Raw genomic sequence first — 25578 nt, 5'->3', positions numbered from 1 at the left:
TCAAAGCCAAATTTAGAGGAGTTTTAACAAACTTATGGGAAGTTTTTAGCACTGGAACTGGAGAGAAACTAAATTGCTTCTTGTTTCAATGGAGTTTTACCAACAAAACTTACCTCCGCTTTAGCTGTAGTCAGCAAGGACCCAGGTCATTACAGCAAGAATATCCAAACCTTTCAGTATAACTGATTTCCACTTAGTTTTATAACTATGGTCATGTATGTGTTCACCTGCTTTTCCTCATTCAGAAAATTCATTCTCCATATGGGATGGGTAGTTTTTGAACTGTCAAATACTTGCCTACCTATGCACTGGTTTTCTGTAGCTTTTGATACTCGTCGTGGCCGATATGGCAGTGATGAGGTTCTGTAATAAGACATCTATCAACTTGAAGCACTGGTATAATAAAGATAGTGGATACAAGGATAACGCTTTTCTGAAGGCGGCCTTAAGCAGACATACTCCGGGGACATGCCCACGCTGGAAGGGACTGGCCTTATCCTAACAGCAATATTTAGGCGGAGGTGATCAGGCACGGATTACAGAAGATGTGGATAAGAAAAGTTATTTCTGGATACCTGACTCAGTGTATGGCTGGAGCAAGATCTTCTCCACCAGCACCTTTACTTCCTTAGGAGGTTCAAAGCAGGCAGAGAGTAGGTGGCTCCGAGACCTAGAATGGATCCAAGAGGGTGATGCTTGGATCTAGATTTGCACACACAAAAGTAGATTGAGTTTTATGGTCTCTCCTTCACAGGATGAGACTGACTTTCAGTACCCTCTTAGAAGAAGAGGAAGTTAAAACTATAGTTGAATCTATGATTGTTCCAAAGAAGAGAGAAATAAACCCAGTCCTTAGAGGTGGAAACAGCTCTAGAGTAAAAACCCCACCAGTCTGCTGGAATTTGGCACAGATAAAGCATTGAGGACTGAAAGCTAAGTATCTGTATGAGCCTTTAGAGAAGGACAACAGCTGCTCCTATAATTGAAGAAGGCCCTAAATATTTCAGAGAAGGCAGCCAGAAGAGGATGTGTGTGCTGTAGGAGACATACTTGGAGAACTATTAAAGTAGGCTGGGGGCAGAGAAGGAAAAAGACTAGCCATAAGCCTTGAACATCATGTGGTGACCCTCAACTTTCCCACTTCTCCCTCAAGAGAAGGATTAATTGAGGGAGAGCGAAGAGGAGTCAGAGGGCAGAGCACTGAAGTAAATCTCTTACCTCCTCTTCCTTGAGCCTCTTGTCATTATCTGGATTTAGCAAGAGAGCTTGAAAAATCATTGAGGCTACCCAGTTGAGAAGCATCCCTGGCTGGCAAACAGCCTCTTAGACAAACTGCTGGTTGCTGCTTAGTTGGCAGTTTGAGGCACACTGCCCTGCACAACAGGACTAAGGAAACTTTGAAACCTATGCATAATTGTCACTCTTCTTCTCTGTGGAAGATGTATGACGGAGCTTTTGTTTGGATGAGGCCAAGATAGTGACCTGGCACAAGGTGCCTGCTTCATCCCCTCTGAGTATGCAAGAGACAGAAGAAGCTGTAGGTATATGAACGTGGAAGAGAGGAAAAAGGCACTTGATTCCTAAAAGGCTTTTCAATCCATGGTGAGACAAAAGCTGAGGCAACCACATATCTATGGTAGAGACAAGCGACAGGCTTTCAGAAGCATGGTGAGATGATAGGAAAAAATGCATCTCTCAAGTGATGGGCAGCAACTAGTAAGAATTTGCAACAATATTCTTATATCCAAGAATAAGTGCCTTTAAAAAGACATCAAATAGATTTTTAAGAATAAACGTAGAGTGGCAAAATGGTGTTGCCTCCAGCCAACTTAAAATTATAAAATGCTAGTGACTCAGATCTCGTGGTTTATGGACCACCCACTTCTACTCTTCTTGAGGAAATTCTTCATTAAAACAAAGCTCCAGCTAGATCAGCCTACTGGATTGACTCAATAATTTTGAGAAATGAGGCTTGTGTGCTTGCATGAATTGGACTGGAAGGCCCTTTTTCCCTTTTAAAGACCACAGTATTTACAGCTTTAAAGGCTATGTCAATTTAAATGTTATAATGTTTCACAATCATGTATTTAAACACAGAAATCTGTTTATTTACCCAAACAAAACAGAGGAAATGATTCCAGCCCTCAAGTTTTGAATTCTTGTTTAAATATGTGAACATCAGTCCACAACTTAGAGATGTTTGTGTATCTATGTACCTCCAAAATACTCATATTTCATAGGCTTTTTCACATTAATATTCACCAACAGTATCACAAAAGTTCTTTTTCTTTTACATAACTGTAAGCAACAGTAATTCTAGAAACACTAGAGAAAAAAAAGCATAGCAATGTCCAAAGTTACAAGAAAAAGTGCACATTACTTGGTCACAATCACAGTCATTACTTGGAAAACTATATGTAACAAGTAGATATAAAATATCACTGATGCCTTAAACTCATTGTCAAAAACGGAATTACATAAAATTTTGTACATGAAATAAGGCAAATTTAGGAATGCACAAGAAACTTGTTATTCAACAAAAGCTAAACAACAGAACAGATAGTACAGTAAGCATAAACTAAAGTACTTTTTACTATATACTTAAAAAAAGCCTGCCGTAGTGCACAAAGAAAACACCATTAATGTGTAATCAATATTATAAAATAAGAAATAGAGGGGTTGGGAAGAGTGGGGAAGGGGAGAGAAGAGTTTTATTATACTTGCAGCTGCATCCATTTACAGTTTTGTACAGGTTTTAGCTAGGCCTGTATTTGTATTATACAAATCATACCAGAAGTGTCAATGACCTTCCTCCGTAAGAATTTTGTTTAAATTAAGGAAAAAAAAATAAATACACACAAGAGTGCAAATTTTCAGATTGTCACTTGCAACCTCTTAACATTCATCATCTACATCCAATCACAACTAGAGGGACTTGTACAGGACAGCAGCAGTGATCATGGAGTTAGATGAGCTTACCGTAAGAAATCAATTTATCTTTTTTTTTTCTTTTTCTCAATGATATGTCTTTTTTAAAAAACCCTCAACTCTTTATTAATTGCTAATAAAGCTGCAATATATTACAGAATGGAGTTGAGAATGGTATGAATGCAGGAAATGCATGCTTCCTTTGGAAGATATTCCACAGATGACAATTTACAGTACACGGGGGAAGAATTATCCAGCATCAAGAGTTACTCGTTGTAGAAAGAATATGAAGTTGGGGAGAAGGGCACAGTCAGGGGTTTCAAGAGAGGAAGGAGGGGGGACTTACAATAGCTCCTCAAAACATTTTCAGGACCAGTGAAAAAGTTTACCAAAGTAAAAATGAAAAATCTTGAATGAAAACAAAAATTTTTTGTTTTGCTTTTTATAAAAATTACATTTTTTTAAAATACAAGATCCTTTTAATTGCAATTGTGCCCTGTAGCGACAGGACATTTGGCAACGTTTTGCCATATACTGCAGCTTTAAGTCCAATGAGTCAGTATCACATTCCACTAATATTGCACTTGGATCTTGAACCTTTTTTTTTTTTTTAAAACCATCACAGCATCTTCTGTTTCCTCCACTTGTTAGAATGAGTTAATTTCTAGCCACTTTTTTGATATTTATGCTGACACACTAAAACAAAAGCAATAGGCTGGACACAGTAAAGTACCTCGGAAATACCAGAGGTCGAAGTTCACTTGAAGCACCTTAACACATCACTTTATGGATCAAGAACAGTGTGGCATTATGGTAATTAACTCTCCTAAAAGACTGTGCAGTAACTGAAGTGTGTGCTCTGTGAAATCAAAATGTCATTAGTGGAAACTCTGAGATAAGACCAGGCCAGTGTGAAGGTCACATGACTCAGTTCTGCTGCAAAATAAGGTTTTCCAGTTCATCTGCAGAACGCAATAAAAATGCGGCTGATTCTCGATACCCTGCCACAAGCTGCCTCACTGCATTTATTTCAGTTGGACTCAGCTGGGGTCTAGAGCTTGAACTACTGGAGGATCCAGAGCTGGTTGCTAACTGCCTCTTCATACTGAGATCTGTTGGACCTGCAGATAACAAAAAAAAAAGAAAAGAAGCTTCAGATCTGCTGCCGGAGACGTTTCACAGGTTTGTAGCTACAAATGCAGAGTAGCAAAATCTGCTCTCAGCTCTGAGAGTGCCAGTGAGAAGCAGCAGAAACAAGCAATAACTGTTCAGTTACCAGTTGCCTTGACAGGAACCACAGTGATTTATATTTATATAAGACAGACACCCTTTAAGTTCTACTTACGTAACACGAGGGGCAAGCCCACTGCCAGCAGAAAATTAGCCTCCGGGGGGCATCCCAACAGCGTAAGCCCCTTGCAACCCAACACTGCCCTGGGATCTGAGGCTGGTGAGCAGGCAGAAGGTTCATCTCCTGTGCCTCCCCCAGCTCCAGCTGCCATCATAGTCCCCATGGCAATCTGCACACTTGCAGTTTTTATCACAGAATATCAAACTTATGTTCTCTAGATATCTATTTTCACATTTTATGCTTCAGTCAGCATGCGGCCAGATCGTGAATCCCTTACAGATGTAGATAAATGGTCATTCACTTGACTAGCCCTGACGCCATGTGATCTCTTATATAAATAGCTGGTCATGAATGAGATTAGGCTGGTGACAATCTGGCTGCTACAGCGAGGAATACACTATCATCTGTGGGGGCTGCATACAGCTGGCAATATATTGCAAGGATCTTGCGAGGCCCGAACAGTGACAAGACAATCTGCAGCGCTCACCATGTTGCACTGGCAGCTTACACCAACGTGCTTAGCACTTTTCGTCAAAGAATATTCTCAAGACTATGTATGCTGCGTGCAGAAGACAGCATTCCTGAGGGCAGTCAGGAAAAATGACACTGTTCAATTTCATCTGGACAATGTATGTCAATGCCAAGGCTTTCTCAGCATTGGCTCATTGTATGGACTTTGCTTCCTAGAAAGACCGGAATTATTTTAAAATTTAGCATATTCGGCTATGAATTGATGTGTTCTGTATTCTTTACTCTAGAGGTTCTCCTAAATAATGCCACCAGAATCACGAGATTCCAGTGAGTCCAGAGGAGGGCCATAAAGATGATCAGAGGGCTGGAGCACCTCTCCTGTGAAGACAGGCTGAGAGAGTTGGAATTGTTCAGCCTGGAGAAGAGAAGGCTCCAGGGAGACCTTATAGCAGCCTTCCAGTACCTGAAGGGGGACTGCAGAAAATCTGGAGAAGGACTGTTTACAAGGGCATGGAGTGATAGGACAAGGGGTAATGGCTTTAAACTAAAAGAGGGTAGATTTAGATTAGATATTAGGAAGAAATTCTTCACTGTGAGGGTGGTGAGGCACTGGAACAGGTTGCCCAGAGAGGTTGTGGATGCCCCCTCCCTGGAAGTGTTCAAGGCCAGGTTAGATGGGGCTTTGGGCAACCTGGTCTAGTGGAGGGTGTCCTTGCCCATGGCAGGGGGGTTGGAACTAGATGATCTTTGAGGTCTCTTCAAACCCAAACCATTCCATGATTCTATGATTCTGTGATCTCAAGCACTAATGGAAAGAGATGTACTGATTTCCAGAAGCTGAAGGTCATAAACCTTACTTATTTTTCTTTCTTTGATGTTTATGCAGAGATACGGCTGGAACCACAAAGAACATGGACATTGCTATGTCCCCACACTCACTGAAGTTAATGAAAATCTCCCCTTGAGTTAATGAAAGCTGAGCTGGAACTATGAAAAGAAACTACACAAACAGAAAGGGTCCTATTAGATCTTCTTTGCTACTACGCAACTAGCATGAACAGCACTTAGCCTTACAACTGTATTATCCAGTTTTACACGAGCATAAGTGAGCTGACTTTTAAATGACTTCCAGTGTACAAAGGATAGATAACAGGACAATTAGCTCAGTGAATTTGTTTCAGTGTGACCGCACGCTGCAGGAAAACGATCACACTGTGAAGAAGCTCAGAGGATATTTCTAAGTAAAATCTTAACCCAACATAGATAAGAAGGGTATACAAATCATAAAGCCAGCTGGACTGAATGGTTGTAAGAAGCCATTAAAGACTTCTATATTTATTGAGGTGGTAGTGAAAAAGCTACCACTGACATATTGAGGGCATTGTGCTCCATATGAACCTACTTTAACTTTTATGTTCTTTCCTTGACTCTCATTCATGTCACAGCCAAAACCACACACACAATATATGGCAGAACTGAGCTTCTGTGGCAGAGACCATCTTTTTCTGAAATGAAACTGAAGGGCTTTTCTCATTGTAAATCCAGATTTTTAAGTGATTGAGTAGAATATTAAGTTTATTTCACTCATAAGTAGAAAATACATAGAAAAGCACTTGCTTATGTCTCTGAGATTTTCCTTACAAAAATTGATGACACAAAGTAAAAGCACCACTCTGAAAGAAAAACTAGGAGAAGACCAGATGCCCAGCATGCATAAATCAGCGTAACTCCTCACAAGTCTATGTAGTCACAGTGATTTATGCAAACTGAAGATCTGGCCCTGTATTCCTAGCTGTCCTGATCAGATATCATGAGGAAAGTTTTTTAACCCTTCAGAATATATATCTTTGAACCCCTGAAGGCACTGGAAATAAAGTTTTGTGCAAGTGCACATCTGCCGTCTGCACACACAAGGAACCATCAGGACCCATAACTCCTCTTGGTCTGGGAGACTTTTGTTGTATACGGAGTTCTTGTATACAAAGGAAGTAAAAAAAATCTCAGATTTTAACTTAACCCCAGCTACTTCAAACTATTTGATTTTTTTTTTTAATTTCTATATACTAGGAAAATAGGATTTTCCTTCACTTCCCAACTCCTGCCTTGTACTTAACAAGTAACAGTGCTGTCCTCCTTCCCTTCAAAGAAAAGTCCTCTGAGCAAAAAAGCAAAGAAATCCAGGCACACAGGGAAGTATTCATGGCTATGGGCTCAGGACACTGGGTACACCCATGCCTTTTCAGGAAGGGAAGCTGGCAGAGAGCTGAACAGAAAGAGAACAAGCCATGCTTGATGTGGGGATAAGGATTTTAGTTCTTTTAATTATGTGACCCCTACACCTCACCTCCAAAGCTTGCCTATGACAGCCCAAGCTTTATATCTGGGAGAATACCTCACTCAGAGACTATCTCCAGGATGTATTAATAGCTTTTAATAGCTATGATAGACACTCACTGGTAGTATTACTGATTCTTAAAGGCTGTCCAGGCTGCTATATGCTAAAAATGCTATATCTTATCTGTAGCTTCATCAGTCATACCTGGTCATTCAGAAAAAAAGGAATAAATGCATCTTATCGTGTAGATTTTTCCTGTATAATTTTATACAAATCAGCTATTGACACACAAGAATCTATATCTTACTAATAAATATCCCCCACTTCTCTTTCACCAGAAAAATAAATCACAAATATTCTGAAGGCTTAAACTAGCTGCTTAAGATAGACACTTGATGTACCTCTATAGAATCACAGAATCATTTTGGTTGGAAAAGACCTTTAAGATCATCAAGTGCAACCTGTCTCCAGAAGCCATCACTACAGATGACTAAATCTGGAGAAAGCTGAACAGCTTTGCCACCATTTCTTTTAATAACCACCCTTACTTTAAATAGAACTATTTTCTTAGTGTACTTAACATTATTTATTAAGCTGCCAGCCTTCACAGGAACAAGGAAGTATATCGTTATACAGAGGGAAACCTGAATATTTTTGCAATGAATTTTGCAGTGTTGGGTTCCTCCAAGGTGATATTGCACATTTTAGCATATTGCTTCCTATCCTAGAGTACTTCGAGACAATTAAAAATCTTGACTGAAAATATTATCAGGTTCCACAATGTCTGTGACAGTGTGCAAGCAAAGATTAAGCATATATTGCAGAGATGAAGACAGGATATCTATTTTTATTTATTTATTTCTCTTAGTGCATACTATTATAACTCACAATTGTCATCTCCCGTGTTTTTATAATGGCACAACATTCTCTTAAGCAGCAGGTTAAACAAATTGCTGAGACAGATCCTTTCTTTTATACTCTTTCAGAAGTCTGAAGTATCATTCCTCTGCCTCTTGCCAAGGCCACCTGATTGTCACTTTAACACAGGAATACTTTCGATTTACCACCTCAGTCCAGTTACATAGACCTAATTTCCCCTGTGAGGTGAAATGGCTCTTGTTGGAACCACATCCAGCTGAATACGAGAACTCTGAAAAACTGCTCTTCGTATGCTAGACAATCATTTATCAAATTAGCTGCTGGGAATATCTGCCATTAAATACACTGTAGGACAAATGGCTTTTCTGTAAATTGCAAGACTTAAGTGGAACTAGTTATTGCCTCATGCACTGCTCATTAGCAACACGATTTATATCAAATTCCAAAATATGGGTCAGATGTAGATGTGCTGTTACTGATTGCTTAGACACTATCAACTGTCTCAGCAAAAATCCCTTAGGAATTGTATGCTGTCACTGGGTAGCCACCAATCTTATAATTAACAACTACTAAAAGAATAATAAATGTGTCAATGACTCTCAAAATGGTTATCACTACTGCAAATAATAATTTAGAATAAAAAAAAGTTTAAAAAGTGATATGTGTTTAAGCATCTCTGCTTGTACATTTTCCTTAACAGTTCAGCAACCTTTTTCATCAGCAAAGATGTAAAAAGCAGTGACACTAATTTATAGAAAAATGCATTTGTCCATGTTTTGAAATCTCTCTTGTGTATCTTTTCTATTGCACTTATTCTCCTCTCCTTTTTTTTTCCCCATAAGTGCATTTAGAAGTGAGTACATACTAGATTCTCATCTACTCCAATAAAACTAAACAGAAGCAACTATCAAAATATGCTACTTTTTCCAAATCAGATGTATTTATTGTTGCAAGAATGCTTTATTGTTATATTATGCATCTGTCAATGTTTCTTTTCCTCCTGCCTTCAAACAGAGAGCAGATGTGCCTAAAACTATTGTTTCAAGTGCCAGGAGATCTCAGATCAAGAAAACAGGGACTAATGAATTGGACCTTTTAAGATTCTTTCTCCCTTCTACACCTTTCCCTCTGGGAAACATACCTTCAGCTAGTCTAGATACCTTAAAAATCTGCTGTGTTGCCTGAGGAAAGATGTGAAAACACAGAAATGCCTATAGCCACTGAACATCATGCATTTTCAACAATCAGCAAACACACTGGTTTGTGACAAAAGAATTATGTGAGATCCTCAGTAATGTTTCCTATCCACCACAGGAGATTAATTATGTGACATACACCTGTCTTGCTTTAAAGGCTGGCTCCTGAGCTTTGTGCAAAGGGAAGAAAGTAGGATACTGCCCAATATATACACAGACATTCCATCTCCATTCCTATGGTAGGAGCAGACTAATACTTGCATATGCCATGTGTCTGATAATTTGAAGAGGAGGAGGAAGGGGGAAGAGGAATGTGGGGATGATCTTCATACAGAATCCAGCCAGCATTTCCCCACGAGAAATTCCCAGCTTTGCCACAACATAGGTCAAAACATTTAACCTCTCCCAACCCCACAGTCTGCCTTTTTTTTTAAGTGGGACTAAACACACTCTCCCAGGTTCCTAACTCTATCACTCTTGTTGTGTGTCTCTTCATGCCCCAGGCTCCAGCTGTGTTAGAAACAAGCTGTTTTGTCTTTCCTTTCTCTCTCCACTTTGATGTCATCAGGGTAACACTAAGAACACAGAAGACTGTGCAGGAGTAGAGGTATAAACAAGAGCTGGAGAGAGCAACCACAGGGAAAATCCCATTCAACCCCTACACCATGGCCAGCCATGCTGTGGGTAACCCAGTCAGCACTTTAAGAATTAGCTGCATACTGGATATTCTCAGCTGGACTTTATTTTTCCTAGTTTACTGCCAAGAAGCCTCTACTGATCATGCAAATGCTAAGATTTTACAGAAGGTTACAACTTCACCAAATTTGATGGTGCGGAAATGAGGCACCCTCCCTACTGCCACACACAAAAGTGGACAAGAGTGCTCCTCTCCCAGCTCCAGAGCAGCACAGCCATGCTGATTGCTGGGCTCAGCAGCATCAGCTTTGAGAACTTCTCCCAGCTACTCTTTCACCTTCAGCAGGGCTGCACCGCCTGAAGGACCAGGAGGCAGAAGGACCAGGACGGTTGATTTGCATGTGGCTAAAGTGGGGAACAGCTGGGAGAGCGCAGTCGTTCTGGGAGAGGTGGGCAGTGTGGTGGGAGTCCAGCAGCTGCCGGCTGGGCCATGGGGCCATTGGTCATGGTCGGCAGGCCCTCCTGTGGGAGAGGAGGCTGAAAGAGAAGCCTGCCAGGGCTCAGGATTTGCTTGTGGTGTGAACGTGTATGGACTCGGCGGGAGGACTCACCTGAGCTGGAAGGGGACTGGACGTTTGTGGTGCCTGGGATGCAGTGCTGAGTTGCGGCTGTGGTGGAGGTAGGCTGCAGATCTGTGTAGAGAAACGGAGACACAACAGCTGCTTTGTCTTACTGTGACACAAGAGCATGTCCTGCATGGCCAATCTACCATCAAGTCTGAAACTCTCTCTCTTTTTAGACACACAAAGGGAAATAACTGACATTTCTGCCTATAAACCCAGGCAATGATGCAGAAGAAACAGCCCCAAATCACCTCCAGGAAACCCAGCAATGGCAGCAGAAACACTCTCCACACCTCTTAGGGAAAATGAACTTCAGGAAATGAAGTGGCTGTGGAGAGCAAGGCTCTGACAAGCCCACCCTGGCTTCAGAGAGTGCTGACAGCTGACAGTCATTGGGAGAGGGCGGACGGCGACCCACTGGACAGAAACACATGGGGAGACGGGGCAATCTCACTCTGTCAGGAGAGGCTCAGGCAGCATGCAGGGACTTCAACAGCTTCTGGTGGCAGCAAGAGATTTTGCTCCCAACAGAGCAGCCTGTCTCCTGTCCTCACCCTCCTGCCCTCAAGCTGGGCATCCCTCCAAGCTTGGTGCAGGTGTGATGGAGCGGAGCCAGCTGAAGCCTTTGTGGCTGGCTAGGAGCTGGCAAGCAAATTTTGTTTACACTCACTGGGCTACCCCACCTTGGAGATTGTCTAGTTCTGTAGCAGGAACTGCATTAGACTTAAAAAAAGGGAGCTGTGGAAATGCACCCTTCTCAAAAAGCAGCTCTCCTTTAACATATACAAGAATCAAGGACAATGTGCCTGAAGGCTTCTTCCCAGCCCATGTACAGGCTGACAGAGGTTCTGTCAACCCCAAGATTACTTGGTGATGGGGTGGAGCTTACCAGCCAAGCTGGCTTGGCCTAAAGGGTTTAAAAGCAGGGGAAAAAGAGACCTTGGTGCTGTAAGCCCAAACCTTTTCCTGCTGTGCTTTTTTCCTCCCCACAATAAAGGAGGCGTCACTGTACAAGCTGCTGTATTCCGCTTGCTCATATTGAGCAGTTGGCATGAAGTGTTGCCCCATACAGTTGTGTAAGCAGCTAATTATGGTTCTGCAATCAGCCATGTGGAAGGACAGGCTGAGGAGGGAAGCACTGCAACAGCAGGCACAGAAAAGTCCCTGAGCCAGAGCCACCAAACAGTTTGGTGAGCAGATAGCTAAATCTGTAAGATAGGATCAGAGTAGGGATGAACTTTATAGGGGAGGAAATAACCAAATTAAAGCAGTCACAGCATACAAAATACATGCATCAGTTGGACTACTAGATAGGAGAGCTAATTGGACACAGTCGTTATATTACTGGGGGGGGGAAGTCCAGAAATAGGTATTCAAGCAGTGAGTTTTAGCTAGCTTTTGCAACTTCTTTTTTCTGTCTTAGCAGATACAAAACCAGACTGTATTTGTTTATACATATATCCTGAGATGTGTATTTATTTTTACACGAGGAGAACATTTGTAATGGTGTCATTTGATAGGTTACTGAATTGAAAAGGAAATGCATTCTTAAATTACTTATTAGGTCCTGAAAACAATTCACAAGCAAATATCCTGTTCTCCAGAGAGGGAACTCATTAACCATTGTAACAGCCTTGCATATGCTTGGAACAAGAGTCCTTGAAACAGAATAATGATTGCAAACAACTGTCCTCTGAGGTCTGTCAGGAGGGCAATGGTTACCCCTCTCAACTGCAACTCCATTCAGTCCTCTTAGTCTACAAATGAAAAAGCAAATATCCATGAACATATCAGAGAGGATTAACAGATCCCAAAAAACTGGCCTCCAAGTCCTCCCATTTCTCCTGCAGGGAAACCAGCTAATGGAGCCAGAGCACTTTACCCTCAATAGCCAAGAGATAATTAGGTTGGCTACTGCTTGCTTTTGTGTCAATGAAACTAAAAAATTGATGGAGTTGCCTTTCCACAGCTTTCCTAATGATCCTCCTGAAATGGCAAGTGGGTCACAAAGCAGCAGCCAGCTAGACTGTTAGCATCAACAATGGGTTTCCAAGTGCTGGCACACAGACTTTCAGTTCATGGAGCTTATGTGCTTTGGATCCTGTAGGATCCCTGTGGAGAAGACGGACACCTTTTCACAATGCTCCAACTATGCACAACCATCTGGGAGATGTCCAATAGTTTACTAGTCTTCCAAAGTAAGAGGACATACAGACAACATTTTCCAGTGCAAGTAGGAAAAGGCAAGGAAGAAGAAATGTTTAGGCATATGTCAGTATGCAAACTGTAAGCATCCACTGGTCCATTCACTCCAGTGATGTGCCACAGGGAAATGCAGTGCACTGCACAGTTTCCTGGCTGCGTTAGCTGTGCAGCATCTGGCAGTGTCTGAGTAATCACTGTTTGTCCTGCAAAACCCACCTTGATCTTTAATTGTGAAAAAACACTGGAGTCCTCTATGTTAAAGGTACAAAGATAATGTTCCTTCTAATCAGAAAGCAACACTAATTTATTATGTTGAATTTGTACCTCATTTTTAAAAATTGCATGCTGAAGTGACATAGAATACTTTTGCCTAAATCCCAGAATTCACTGAAAAATGGGAGTTATGAAAGTGTATCCTATTACATGAGGTTTGAAGCGAAGAACAAGTACACAAAACAGTTGTGATTCCTCACAGTTTATGTAAAACAGGACAATTCCGATGGCTTCTTCTGACAAATAACACATGGGGAGTTTAATCTTACTCTTAGTTGGGTGAAAGAGCAAATGCCAACTGTTTTCAGTGGGAACTGGCTCAGACCTTCTCTGGTCACAATGTAAAAGACAATTTTAAAGTTCTTGTGCATTTTCCCAAGAAAACAGATTTCCACGGCCTGTCTTACTCTTATGAAAATATTTGATCAGAGATCATATTCAGTATCTCAGATGTGTTTTTCGTGCATATGGAAACAATTGTAATCATCATTCACTCTCTTTAAGTCAAAGACTTTTGACAACTAAAATATTATCTTTTAAAAGCTTTTTGAAAATTTAATGCAAATCATTCACAAACCTTTGAGGATTTTGGGGGTGGGGGGTGAGGAAGCAGACATGACTGAAGGTCACCAGGACACCGCATACCAATAACTCCTTCCAGGCTGCAGCCCTGATGATAGTGTTTTGAAAATCGCTTAGCATGTTGAATATAGAGGCTGTAGCTGAACAATTACCATCTTGCCTCAGTCAGCCCATGTACCTGAAGCAGCACTCTCCTCAGCCAGAGAGGGATCTGCCAGGACAAAAACCCAGGGATTTCTCTGCCTTCTGAGACATTTTTAAAATACCTTCTTGGAGGCAAGAGACCCTCAGGCTTCCAGAGTAATCACTTCCCTCTGACAGGCAGATAATACCCTTGCTATCAGAATGGGCAAACCTTGTCCTTTGCTCTGAATTTGTATGAAATCAATATGGGGGACTATTTCAAACAAATAATACAATTCACTTACATTTGTTTGTTACAAAAGCTTGCTAATGTAAGAAGAAAGGAATGTTGTCTAAATAAATGGCACCACTGTTTGTTTCAGAGGGGCATACAACCCCATGGTGACACATAATTACCTGCATCATTTTTAGTTTAGATGGATATGCTGGTTTGTCATTTAACACTCGGTATACCAGATCCTTATCTGCAGAAAATTAAAGTAGCTAGAGAGACCATGTGAGCAATCTAGGTCAATTCATTTGTGTTACAAAATGTGGAGTTCAGTGTTTTCAACCTCCAGCCACAAAGATACTAATGGCCTCATTTTGTGATCAGTGTAGGAGAGGACAATAATGACAGGGTAGGTCCTCATAAAGTCATGCAAATCGACTGAAGATCTAACCTGGCATTTTTGTAGTCAGCTTTGTTAGAGACTTCAGTTCAGTCTTGCCCTATTGTGAATTAGTCCCTCAAAACTGAAAGGAGACTAGCATGCAGTGAGCAAGTATTTTGCTCAGCAGTAGCTGTTTGCGGGATTGTGTTCCTGCTCATTATCTGATAATAGCCAATGGATATTGAACCCCTTGGACTAGCTTTCTGTACAGCAGGGGGAAACGTATGCATGAGCACATATACACACAGGCGCATTTTGTAGGGAAACTCACCACTGCTAGAAGCATCATTGAGATTTAGCAGCCCACCTCCGAGCCCTCTGTAACTATGGTAACTGTAGGTCCCATTGCCATTGATGTACAACACCTCCTGTGTGCTGGAAACAGCTGATGTTGAGTAAGTGACCTGGGCTGGCTCCTGTTTGTACTGTTTGTCAGCTGGAGCAGCCTCGTCCTGCAAAAACAAGGAAAGGTTTTGAATTATCGTTACATTTTGCCTTGCACGGGAGGGTCTTTTCCATTGTTAAGACTCCATATCTATTGCTTTCAGAAAAGTATAATACAAGTTAAATAAGCACAGATATGTTTCTGACTGACTAAATATCAGCTGAAATGAAACAATGGAAATAAGCAAGAATACAGGTTTCCTACAAATCTGAGAATATTCATTTATTTGTGCTCCACAAGCCAATCATAGTTTCTCAAAGGAGAAGATGCATCCCCTCACCCTGAAGAGCTCACAGTCTCCTGCAAAACTCAACTCTGTCCAGAAACAGCGTAGGAAAGGATAGAAAAAAGCCATTACTTTCTGAGTACAGGAGTGACTCTTCCAAGCCAGAGAATCATATCTTTCTTGATAAGATAAACCAATACAGAATGCACCAACTACTTCTTTTGATGTATCAGCCTCAGAAATGATAGAAGGAATAGAGGAATGGAATAAAACAGCATTTCCTACATCTGCAGAGGGCTGAGTGTCCATCCAAAGAAGGACCAAGTGCTAAGGATGCCTCTGCAAATGAGACTTGAAAGCATTTGCTATCTGTGCATGAGCAGCGACTGTTTGTACACCATCAGTTCCCCTCAATGCTTCCTGTGTGCCTCTTAGATGCTTGCATAATATTTAAGAGGATTTAGCACAACGGCCCTCCAATTTTTCCCTAAAGGAGATCATGTTTCAGGTGAAAGTGTATTTTTCCCCATCTGCACTTACTGTACCTACTGCTTAGAGCACCTCAGCTCCACTCACCATCACAGAATGCCCCTGTGGCAACTTTAGCAATGACACAGGTGAAAATAAGAAAAACATTAAGAGAAGATTTAATGCGGTTTCATAGTTGGAAACAAGGAAAACTATCAGTGTGTGACTGCTCAGCCCATCACAGGGACCTGAATGCCAGAATTTCTGATTTAGTCTGCAAATGTATTTGAACTTTTTCGTTGTTTCTTTTAACTTGTAGACTTTTTTTATGGGCCTGATTTTACACTCTTATCTGATGAAAATATATTTCAGTGATTTCAAATAAAATGGATCTATGGAAGAGCAGCATTTAAAAAAATAGAGGTGAGAATGTTTGCAGACCTCTTCTGAGTAGTTAACTGAAAAATGTTGTTAGCATTTTGTCCTCTTTGTGTAAGATTTTGTCAGTTTTATGCCTCTCTTCTGCACAACCCTTTTATGGTTGCTAAATATACTAAACTTATTAAGAATGTAATAAAATATCTCAAACCTTTTGATAATGTTCACTTAAAAATAAGAATGTATATACCAGCACAGAGTAGTCAAATAGTTCAAACAGTGTCCAGTCTCTGTGTTGAAGCAAAAAGGGTTGTGAAGCAGCTTCCCTGCTTGCATTAGGAGCAGTCGTCGGTTCCACCTCTCAAATAAGACACTACCAATTTTTCTGAGATAAAGATATCCCTGTCTTGTAGACATTTATTGGTTAAAGCGACTTGGGCGTAACTGAGATGACTCAGGAGAAGGAATATATATTATTAACAGTAAATTTAATATTTAATACAGAACACTGAACCATTGGATAATTAATTCCATAAACAATCAGAATGAGGCCTCTTGGGCACTAATATGAGCTGAGGCAAAGCTTTGCATTTTTCAGAGAGTTGGCCAAACTGGTCTCCTGTGCATTTTCTTGAGTAATAATAGGCTTAAACAAAGGGCCAAAATTGCAATGTATTTTTGCCAGGAATTCAACTTTAATATCATTTACCTTTCATCTCCAAAGGTCATTGCTGTCTCTTACAAAAGAAAATGTATTATTTTCTATGAGAAAATATTCATAAGCTATACAGTAAAGTTCTATCTTGGCAACAAAGCTTAAAGCATCATCCAAATCTTTAACACTCTCAAGGCTGAGATGTTCTGGATCCTTATGGCTAAAACTAGATGACACTTCCTGCCATAGGCTTACTCAGAGCCTCATTTTATTCTCACAAAGATCAGTAAAGGATCTTCTGGAAATTTGTCAAGGACTGGCCTGTGTTCAAGGGGTGCAGTGGAAAGGGGACTAACTCCTATAGCTGAGCAGAGTATCTCAGCGCCTGTCTCTTTATCCTGACTGTCTGGAACCCACAAATTTGCTGTCCCTCAATTTACATGTCCTCTGGAGCCCCTCTAGTTCAGTGCACTGAAAACCTAACAGTGAGTTTACTGCAGAGCTGATGCACTGAGCTTCTAGCAGAGCACAGCAAGCAGAGCCTGGCCGGAGGGCACAGCAAGGGCGCCTGGTGCACCTTGGTGCGTACCAGCTCATGTGTTAGAGCACATCGCCAAGACGTGGGAGACAGAGTACTGGCTTCTTGTTGTGAAACACAGTGAAGAGGCGGAAAATTTGAGATGCAAGGTCTTTGCTAGCTGTGGTGAAGAGGGGACCTGAACTCAGAGCTGCCATCTCCTAGCAACCATGCTCAAAGCAAAACTGTGGTGGGAGTCTCGCTGAAGCTGTGCCACTGTGTGGAAAGAAATGCACAATTCATAGGGCTACAGAGATAGCAAACAGAAAGGGAGCATGACTCAGTTCCCTTTCAGAGAAGGGCTGCCCTGGGAGGCTTCCAGCCCTGCTCCCTTCCAGCTGCTCCCTAACACAAAATTCAGAAGCTGCTCTGAGGTTAGGAATCCGAGGCTGGGGCCGTGCTGTCTAAAGGGGATCTTTGTATCAAAATAATCATGGTCCTGTGCAACACCGTGGCGTGCCACGGGCCGGGCCTTGGGGTATAGCCCAGGCATCCTGGTGAGGAAGGCACCCCTTGAGGGGTGAAAGAGGTTGAGGAGGACGCTGAGCCCAGGACTCCTGGTTCTGCGTATGAGCTCTAATCTCTCGGCCACAATACAAAAGGTGACTTCCTCTAACTATTACAGATATTTTTAAAGAACAGACCAATCACCTGTACCTAAATGATGAGTAAGTTGCCATACATTTCAGACCTGAAATCTGGTCCTCATCTAAGTGCTTCGCTCAGTGCTTCGGGATGACTAAATGCAGAAGCAGGGCAGGATTTTTGGCAAGCATTTTCTGAGCAGGCTCAGGTGTCAGTCCTACTGGTAGGATCGGGGGGGTTAGGTGTTACCTCTCATACATTCCCCTGGGATTTAAGCATTTTTCAGAAATGTTTTGTACTTCAAAAGGCAAAACTATGTTCTTCCTTGCAGCCACACCAAGGATAAAGAAGCCAGGCTCTCTTTTTCTTGGGAAGAGAAAACATATTCACTTTTGTATACCTGAGATTTATTCTGCAGAGGTTCATCCTCTTCTTTCTTTTCATCTCAATTGCTTTTGCTTTTAAACTAATGTAGAAATTAAACAAACATAATGTTTTTCCAGAACTGAGATTTTTTTAATATTCTATGTTAGTCATTCAGCACCTCTTGTTTCCCCCTATCTTATTTTTACACTGGAAAGGCTTAAAAATTTATTTAAAATTATATTTTAAAAATATTTTAATTTCATAATAATCAGTAACAATTAACTAACCATTTATTAATATGTTTGACCTAACTACCTGGAACACACACTGTTGCAATTCATAACAAATTTATAAAACCTGCAAAGTATTAACTAACCATTTTAAACTCTTTATAATTTACCTTTAATAAGAAGTATGAACAAGATGTGGTTAAAACATTTGTCCATCTAGAGTTTGACTTATACCATCTTCATTTTGTATATGGCAATGGAAATAAGTCATCCTGCTAACAATATTTCTCTTCTGAATTTATTTTGGAGGAGAAGTAATTTAAGTCTTGAGCATATCATCTGGAAGATGATGGAAATCACAGAAATGCAGAAATACCTCTTAGGTACAAAAGCATGCTAAAGTACAAAGTTATCTGTTCACTTGAAGAAGTGGAAGCATGAAGTACATACTGTGATCCTCATCCTCAACTTGGTATGTATCAGAGGTATCTATGTCTCAGTTTTATGTCCAGGTCTGTCCTAAGAGAACACATTTTTTTCCTTAAAAGAGCAGATAGATGCAATTTATTTTATTTTTAATCACAGAAGCAATTAAGGAACCCTCTAAGGACAGTACGTACTAAGAAAACATTTCATCAACTATTGCATAACTTGTATATTGAAGAAACCCTGCTCTGCTCTGACTGACATTCTGAGCAGCTAATGAATAGTTTAAAAGGAAATACCATCTACAGCAACACAGATGCTAGTGCAGAACATCACGACTGTGGTACAAACAGCGAGGCTCAGGGGCAGTGCCCCAGCCTCCTGCTCCCCATGACAGCAGAGGCACAGCGTACACATTTCTTTTCAAAGAGTCTGCCCTTTGTGGAACCCACTCTAACAATGCCATTGTTCCCCATCTCCTTCACCACCACCAAAATAATACAAAGAAGTAATAGCTTGTTAAAATAAAAAGCCTTGGCAAATCTGCGCTACGTTGAATTTTGATCCCATATATACACAAGCATCAGGAATTCTCTGTATTCCCATTAAGAGAGAGCAGTGCTATTGCTTTGGCTCCACTGTTAGCAATAGGCATTGCTAACATGTAAATGTAAATCCTGAAAGGGAGTGTGTACGCAGACCAATTCACCTGGACAATGTTAGCTGACCATAAAGCTAATGAAACTTTTGCAACAAGAATATAAATGGTAATGTAACACAAATGGCAAAGACGGTGACATGCATTTAACTACTGCTTTCATGAAATGCAGTGTCTACCAGACTGACAAATTAACAAGTCTGAGAATGACAGCTTTTAACTGCCCCTATGTCAAGGTGATTTCTTCCCACTCAACTAGGAAAGAGACAAAAAGGCAAACACATTTTTGCCTCATGTTTCTTGATACATTCTTTTTTAATACGTTAAACTGAAAAATGCGGCTTGCTTGTTGTTCTTGTCAATAAACACTTCTCTTCGAATACCACTTTGAGGTTAGGAAAACTCAAATACAGATTAGTCTTCAAACAAATAGACAAGCCAGGGACCCAATATTTGCATATGGTCTTCCAATTTTTTCTGCATAGGAAAAAAAAATTCATTCACATGAAAAAACAAAACATGCTTTCATGTGCTTTAATTTTTTTTTAGCCTCAACAGCTTGTAGTATGGCTTTAGAAGAAAGGAGATAATGTTTTGTATATTTTTCCTATTTGAAACCCACCAATTTATTTCTATGATTTTTAAATCAAAAGTAAACTAAATAGAAACGCATGATAAAACCATGTGGCACTTTTCAAAGCATACCCAATTAATCCTCACAATACTCCTGTTAGACAGGACTTTTATCACAGCTTTTCAGATGGCAAGATTCTGGCAACAAAGGCAACCTTAAGCTAGCAGTACCTAATATGTAAAGTGCTTGAGTTTTGCAATCATAACAACATAACAGGCTTCTCTTTGTGTAACTTAAGTTTTAAAATAATGGGCAGAAACTCAGAAGTTCCATCATGGGGCACCGTGCTGAATCCGCAGGGGGCTGTGGGGCTGGGAGCTCTCTGGCCATCTCAGCTCTTGTGCAGAGAAGCAGCTTCCAGGGCAAGTGGCCATCACCGCCTGCACGGAGCAAGGTGTTTAAAGGAGGGTGAGCCACAGGATTCCTGGCTCCCATTGCAGGGCCCAGAAGGTGACCCCTTCTTAGACACCTGGAGATCACGGCCATTTTCCTGCCTGTTACCTGATCATGTATATATACCTTGTGCTCTGTCTCTTCAAACTTATTTCATACTGTCTCTTCAAAATCCCTGACTCCTCATCCCATCCTCCTTGCTTCTCCAGTTTCATCTTCTACCCTCCATCTCAGTTTCAGTCTTCTTGCCTAGCAAATCCTACTATCTCCTTTCCAAACAAGTGTCTTGATGCCTGATACCTCAGCAGCTTCAGCAACTCAAGCCCTTTCATTTCCTAATTTGTATTTAATTAGTGTCACATCCACTGATGGTTCCATTCAAGATTTTCTCTCCCTCCTCAGACTTCTGTCAGTCTCCTAACTCCCAAAATTCTGTCCCACAGGGAGCAAAGCCAGGTTCCACAATAGCCAGGGCAGCTCCTGATTTCAACTCACATTATTTTTTGCTAGTAATATCTGATCCTCTTTCACCACTAGTTCTTTAATTCATCTGACCAGTTTCCTTCACATCGCCAGCCTCAGCTACTCACTTTCTCATCCAACTCCATCTCATAACCTCACTTTCCCTTCATCTCTTGTTATCTCTGCACCTGTCATGGTTCACAACCCCAACACTCTTCCCCCCTTTTCTGCACTGAGATCAGATTCCTAGACACACCCACTGAAATTTGAATAATCTGGGTATTTAGAAACTAAAATATTTTGACTGTGTAAGCATATGCATCCAGTGTCACATTCTTGGCACAAATGACACCACTATATTGTCAAGACCAAACACAGAGCCTTTTTTTTTTTTTTTTTTTTGTAAGGAATGGTAAATACATTTAAGAATCAAACCACCCTTAAAGGACAAAATTTTCCTCATTCTTGAAAATGGCTGCAGTTTTCTGTGAAAGAGTTCAACAGATGGAAGACACATAGAACAGTGGGGGCTGAAGGTCATGAAGTTTTCACCAAACTGCATACCTAATATTATAACGGGAAGTGCCAGGTAATCTTCATAAGTGATGATACTACCAACTGCTTGGATGACGCACATTATTCTGACAGAACACTGGATCTTTTATTAGCTTTAATTACATTAACTTAATTCTCTAGTGTTTGACCCAGCTTTTAATTTTATGACCAATATCCTGGAAGCCTAGACAGCTAAACATTATTATGGCACATCACAGCAGGGTAAATTTTCCTTTAACACTGCAATAAGGCTGTTGACTCAGTGTCTTTAGCAATCGTGGAAATGGTATTTCTGTAAATGATGGATGTCAGTTTTCACTTTAGTTTTGGTTTCCATTGCACATTTTTTCTCCCCTTTCCAGTTGCTAAGGTTTGTGTTGGGATTACTACTCACTAAATAAAACCTGTTCAAGACTAGGGAGGCCTGAACAAAATGAAATAGACCTACATAATTCACAGAGTTAGAAATCCAAATGAAGCTCCACAGTAGTCCTTTGCATTGGTTGACCTTCATATGTAAAGTACTGAATATTTATAGTCCTTTAAAAGGACAACATCTTTTAATATTGTAGGAGGTGCTCTTACAGCTGTAATCTAAGCATGGAGGCAAGGTAAGGTTTATAGGAAAAGGTAACACCTTTTCCTAGACCAGGAGAAGAACTTCTGTGCCCAAAAGTTGATCTAATAAAAGATAGTACCTTCCCCAGAAAGCCTTATTTTTCTTACAACAGAATGAGCAAAAGCCAGATTTTCAGTTAAGTCAGCAAAGTTTCAGTACTCACAATAAGAAAAGCCACGTATTTGCTACAGGTTCCCTCATTAATTTATGCACAGAAAAGTTAATTCATGTGACCTGTTTGCCATGCTGCATCCTGCTTTCATATTTCAAAACTATTTTGAATATAGATCTACAAAAAAATCCAGTCCCTATATTAAGGGATTATTAATCAGAAAATAGCATCTACCTGAGATTTCAACTCATCACACCAGACCCCTAGCTGAAACCTGAAAATCAAATTGATAGAATCGTTATAGTCTGTTTAGGAAAATATTTAAAACATACCTCAGATCTATGTTATCCGAGGGGCAAAGTTATTCTCTGATAACTTTCCAAGAGAGATATCTATATTTGTGTGTGTATACATATATATATATGTGAATGTGGGTATTTCTCCACCACTCAGGCTAGCGTCCGTATTCTTTAAAATGATGCTTCCATCGACAGTCCCATAACCTGTTGTCAAAAATCATCAGGACAGATAGATTTAAAAAAATAACTGCACCTCTGGACAGATTCCTTCCCCTTTAAGTTTAGTTGTCCTTCATAAACACCATTCCAGGTCTTCGTCAGAGGATAAGGCACAAGAATTATGGATGAGGTCTATGCACAACCAGCCGAAAGACCCCTGAGGCTTTCCCCAAAAGTACTAAGAATAAATTTGAGCAAACTGGCTAAAATAAAACATGAAGTCAAGTTCAAATAATATCACAGAACTCATGCCAGATATTCTTTAGATTGGGAAGTGTTTTGATAATTCAGGGGTGGACTTAGCAGTGAAATCAAGAGGCCTATAATTGCTGTTTCTCCTCTTGTAAGGAACAGCTGGGAGACAACACAGCTTTCTATTTCCCACCCTCTGTAATCAGATCTAGACCATGCTTTTCCCTACTGCTCTCTCTGCATTATTTTCTTCACTTTTACTTACTTACGTATGTAAAAAAATAAGAAAGCCTGTTTTGTGTGATATACTACTCAATTTGTAGCTCAGTTGGAGCTGGGTATTCCAGCTAAGCTAACATTCATGCTTTAGCCGTGAGTCTAACATCTCATCATTACATGGAGAGACATCAGTCTCAGCTTAGAATTTTCTGACTCCTGCGCAGAGAAGCAGCTGCCAGGGTAAGTGGCCATCATCATCTGCACAAAGCAGGGTGTTTAAAGGAAGATGAGCCATGGGATTCTTGGTTCCTGTTGCAGGGTCTGGAAGGTGTCCCCTTAAATACCCAGAGATTGCTGCCTTTCCCTTGCCTGTCACCCAGTAGTGTATACCCTGTATCCCACCTTCCTTGCTTCTGTCTATCATCTCATCATAACGTGGAGAGCACATCAGCCTCAGCGTAGAATTTTCTGGCGTAGACATAACATTATATGAAAAAGTGGTCCTAGCATGGAGATGCAACTGTATTGAACACATTACTGTCAGAAGTCTAGGTATTAATGATGATTTTGCTATGAAGTCCAGTATCAAAATGGTTTTCATATTTTAGATAAACAATGATAAATATATTTTTTTAGATGGTGAGGAAATAATGATATAGTCTAATTGAACTAAATCAGGTGTAATCCAGAGTCCAGTTAGTCATCTAAACTCCCTGTAATGCCAATGGTGATGTGGGAACGTGAAGAGTGTCTATCAAAATGTTAAGTTAGCTGCCAAAAGTTTGAGGACCTCCAAACTGTCCTCCTGACACACGGTATAGAGCCAAGAAAAGAAAGCACCATGCTTCTGTTTCAGATTAGAAGGGCAGTAGGTTCCTTTTGCTTTCAGGTTATTAACACTAAAATGAACTGCCAGCATCAGTGCTGTCACCAGGCATCAAAAATGACACGAGCCAGTGTTCAACAAGAAATGAAAGCATGAGACTGACATAGAAAAAGAAGATGAAAATAAAAAGGTGCTATTGTGTAGAAAAGAGAAAAATGAACCTCAGTCTTCTGCATTTCTGATAGAATGACACATTATTTATAGACTGGAATGGGTCTGTTAACCTTAAATAAAAGGTTAGTGTTTTCACATTGCAGTGTTTGAGTCGTGTTTTTTCACCACTGCTGCTTCACCTACAAAACAGAAAACTTTTTTGGAAGAGGCAGTCAGATAGCTGTTACAAGGAGTTGCCGAAGAATCACTTTTGTTGAAGCAATAGCAAAGCAGAGGTATCATTTTTCATAGCCTGTCAGCTTGAGCCAGTTCATTATCCACTGTGATAGCAGAAGAGCAACATGAGCTTTCAGAGGTCACCAGTGCTGCTGGTTGAGTATGGACACGTGGATGAGCTATTCCTACAGTTTAGATAACTATGATGCAAAGTCACTGGGGAAAGGGAAACTGAGTTCTTCTAAAGGACCATGTCTCCCTCTGTCCAAATAGAAAAGGATAGCATTTATCTTTTTCTGTGGTGTCTGAGATAAACTTATTGTGCTTTAGTGAAGTTCTAGATAGGTGATTTTTTTTAATGCACTTTCCCTGGTGTGCTTTTTTCCATCAGGAACAAAGGAATGTTAAAAAATGTAACTCAATGTGGCAATCACATTTGAGGTGGACTAATTACAGAAAGTGTCCTGCAAGTCAACCTTTTCTATAGCACTTGCTGTTCTGCTCTTAGGTTGCAGTTATCACCCTTCATAAGCTGTTTCATAAGTTATATTGGACATGGTGGTGCTGTTTATTTTTCTAGAGATTTTAATGCATGAAAAAAAATAGTTAGCTAATGATTTCACCACTTTTAATTGAAAGTTGTCTCAACATCCTATACAGGTGCATAGTGCAAGACTGAATAGTGCACTGCACCGTATGCACAGCAATGACTTCCTCAGTGGAATTTTAAATAATGTCTCCAACAATGGCCAGCACCAGATTACAAACAGCTACAGGCATGTAAGAGGCAGAACCGGACCTGGTTTGAATATGTGAACTTTGCCAATGCCTTTGACTTTTGGCAAAACTCCTATGTGCTCATGGCGTATTTTACAAAATACATGTGACATTTCTCACAGAGAAAGTGGTCCAAATTCAGGGCCACCACTTTCTGCTTTGCAGAGGAACACCAGAGGAGAGGGGGCAGGTGGAACTTCTGCTCCTCCACGCTGTACCAGCAGAGAGGAGATTTGTTAGGGCCGAGGCCTCATGCAGAATTTCTTCCTCTCAGGATAGGCAGAAGATAAAGGCAGTTTTTAACTCTGACCTAAAGAACAGCACAGCATGGTCCTTGCCTTGGGCCTTACAATAAGTTACTGATTTAGCCCTTGTTTCAGTAGTCAACCTTGAGAATCCCCACCGCCTCTATTTGCACCTCCCCACCCACTCTCAGCCAACACTGTCCTTCAAAGGAAAGCCAGTTTCCCTTGGGAGACTGCATTACCGACTCCTTCAGCCTGCCACAGAGGATGCCACCAGAGGGAATACGAAAGGATCCTTTCCTTCCCTGTGCCACCTCCATGGATCTCTCAGCCTAAGATAGCTCCA

At 40.8% G+C, this 25578-nt stretch overlaps 1 protein-coding gene across 5 annotated transcripts in view; it reads right to left on the bottom strand.

Annotated features, from left to right (window-relative positions):
• Positions 1 to 2102: 2102 nt before the first annotated feature.
• The window catches only part of NOL4 (nucleolar protein 4), a 200426-nt gene continuing 176950 nt past the window's right edge, over positions 2103 to 25578 (bottom strand). For all 5 annotated transcript variants that reach the window (XM_054818073.1, XM_054818072.1, XM_054818074.1 and 2 more), the window contains 3 exons: positions 14548 to 14728; positions 10408 to 10488; positions 2103 to 4049 (listed from right to left, as the gene is read on the bottom strand). In XM_054818073.1, the coding sequence (XP_054674048.1) occupies positions 3856 to 4049; positions 10408 to 10488; positions 14548 to 14728 (456 nt within the window). In that variant the 3' untranslated portion in view covers positions 2103 to 3855. The remainder of the gene's footprint in view (positions 4050 to 10407; positions 10489 to 14547; positions 14729 to 25578) is intronic.

Source organism: Grus americana, chromosome 2 (assembly GCF_028858705.1).
Source record: "Grus americana isolate bGruAme1 chromosome 2, bGruAme1.mat, whole genome shotgun sequence".
Lineage (NCBI taxonomy): Eukaryota > Metazoa > Chordata > Aves > Gruiformes > Gruidae > Grus > Grus americana.
The sequence above is the reverse complement of the archived record's forward strand: the minus strand, read 5'-3'. Positions and strand labels throughout refer to the sequence as shown.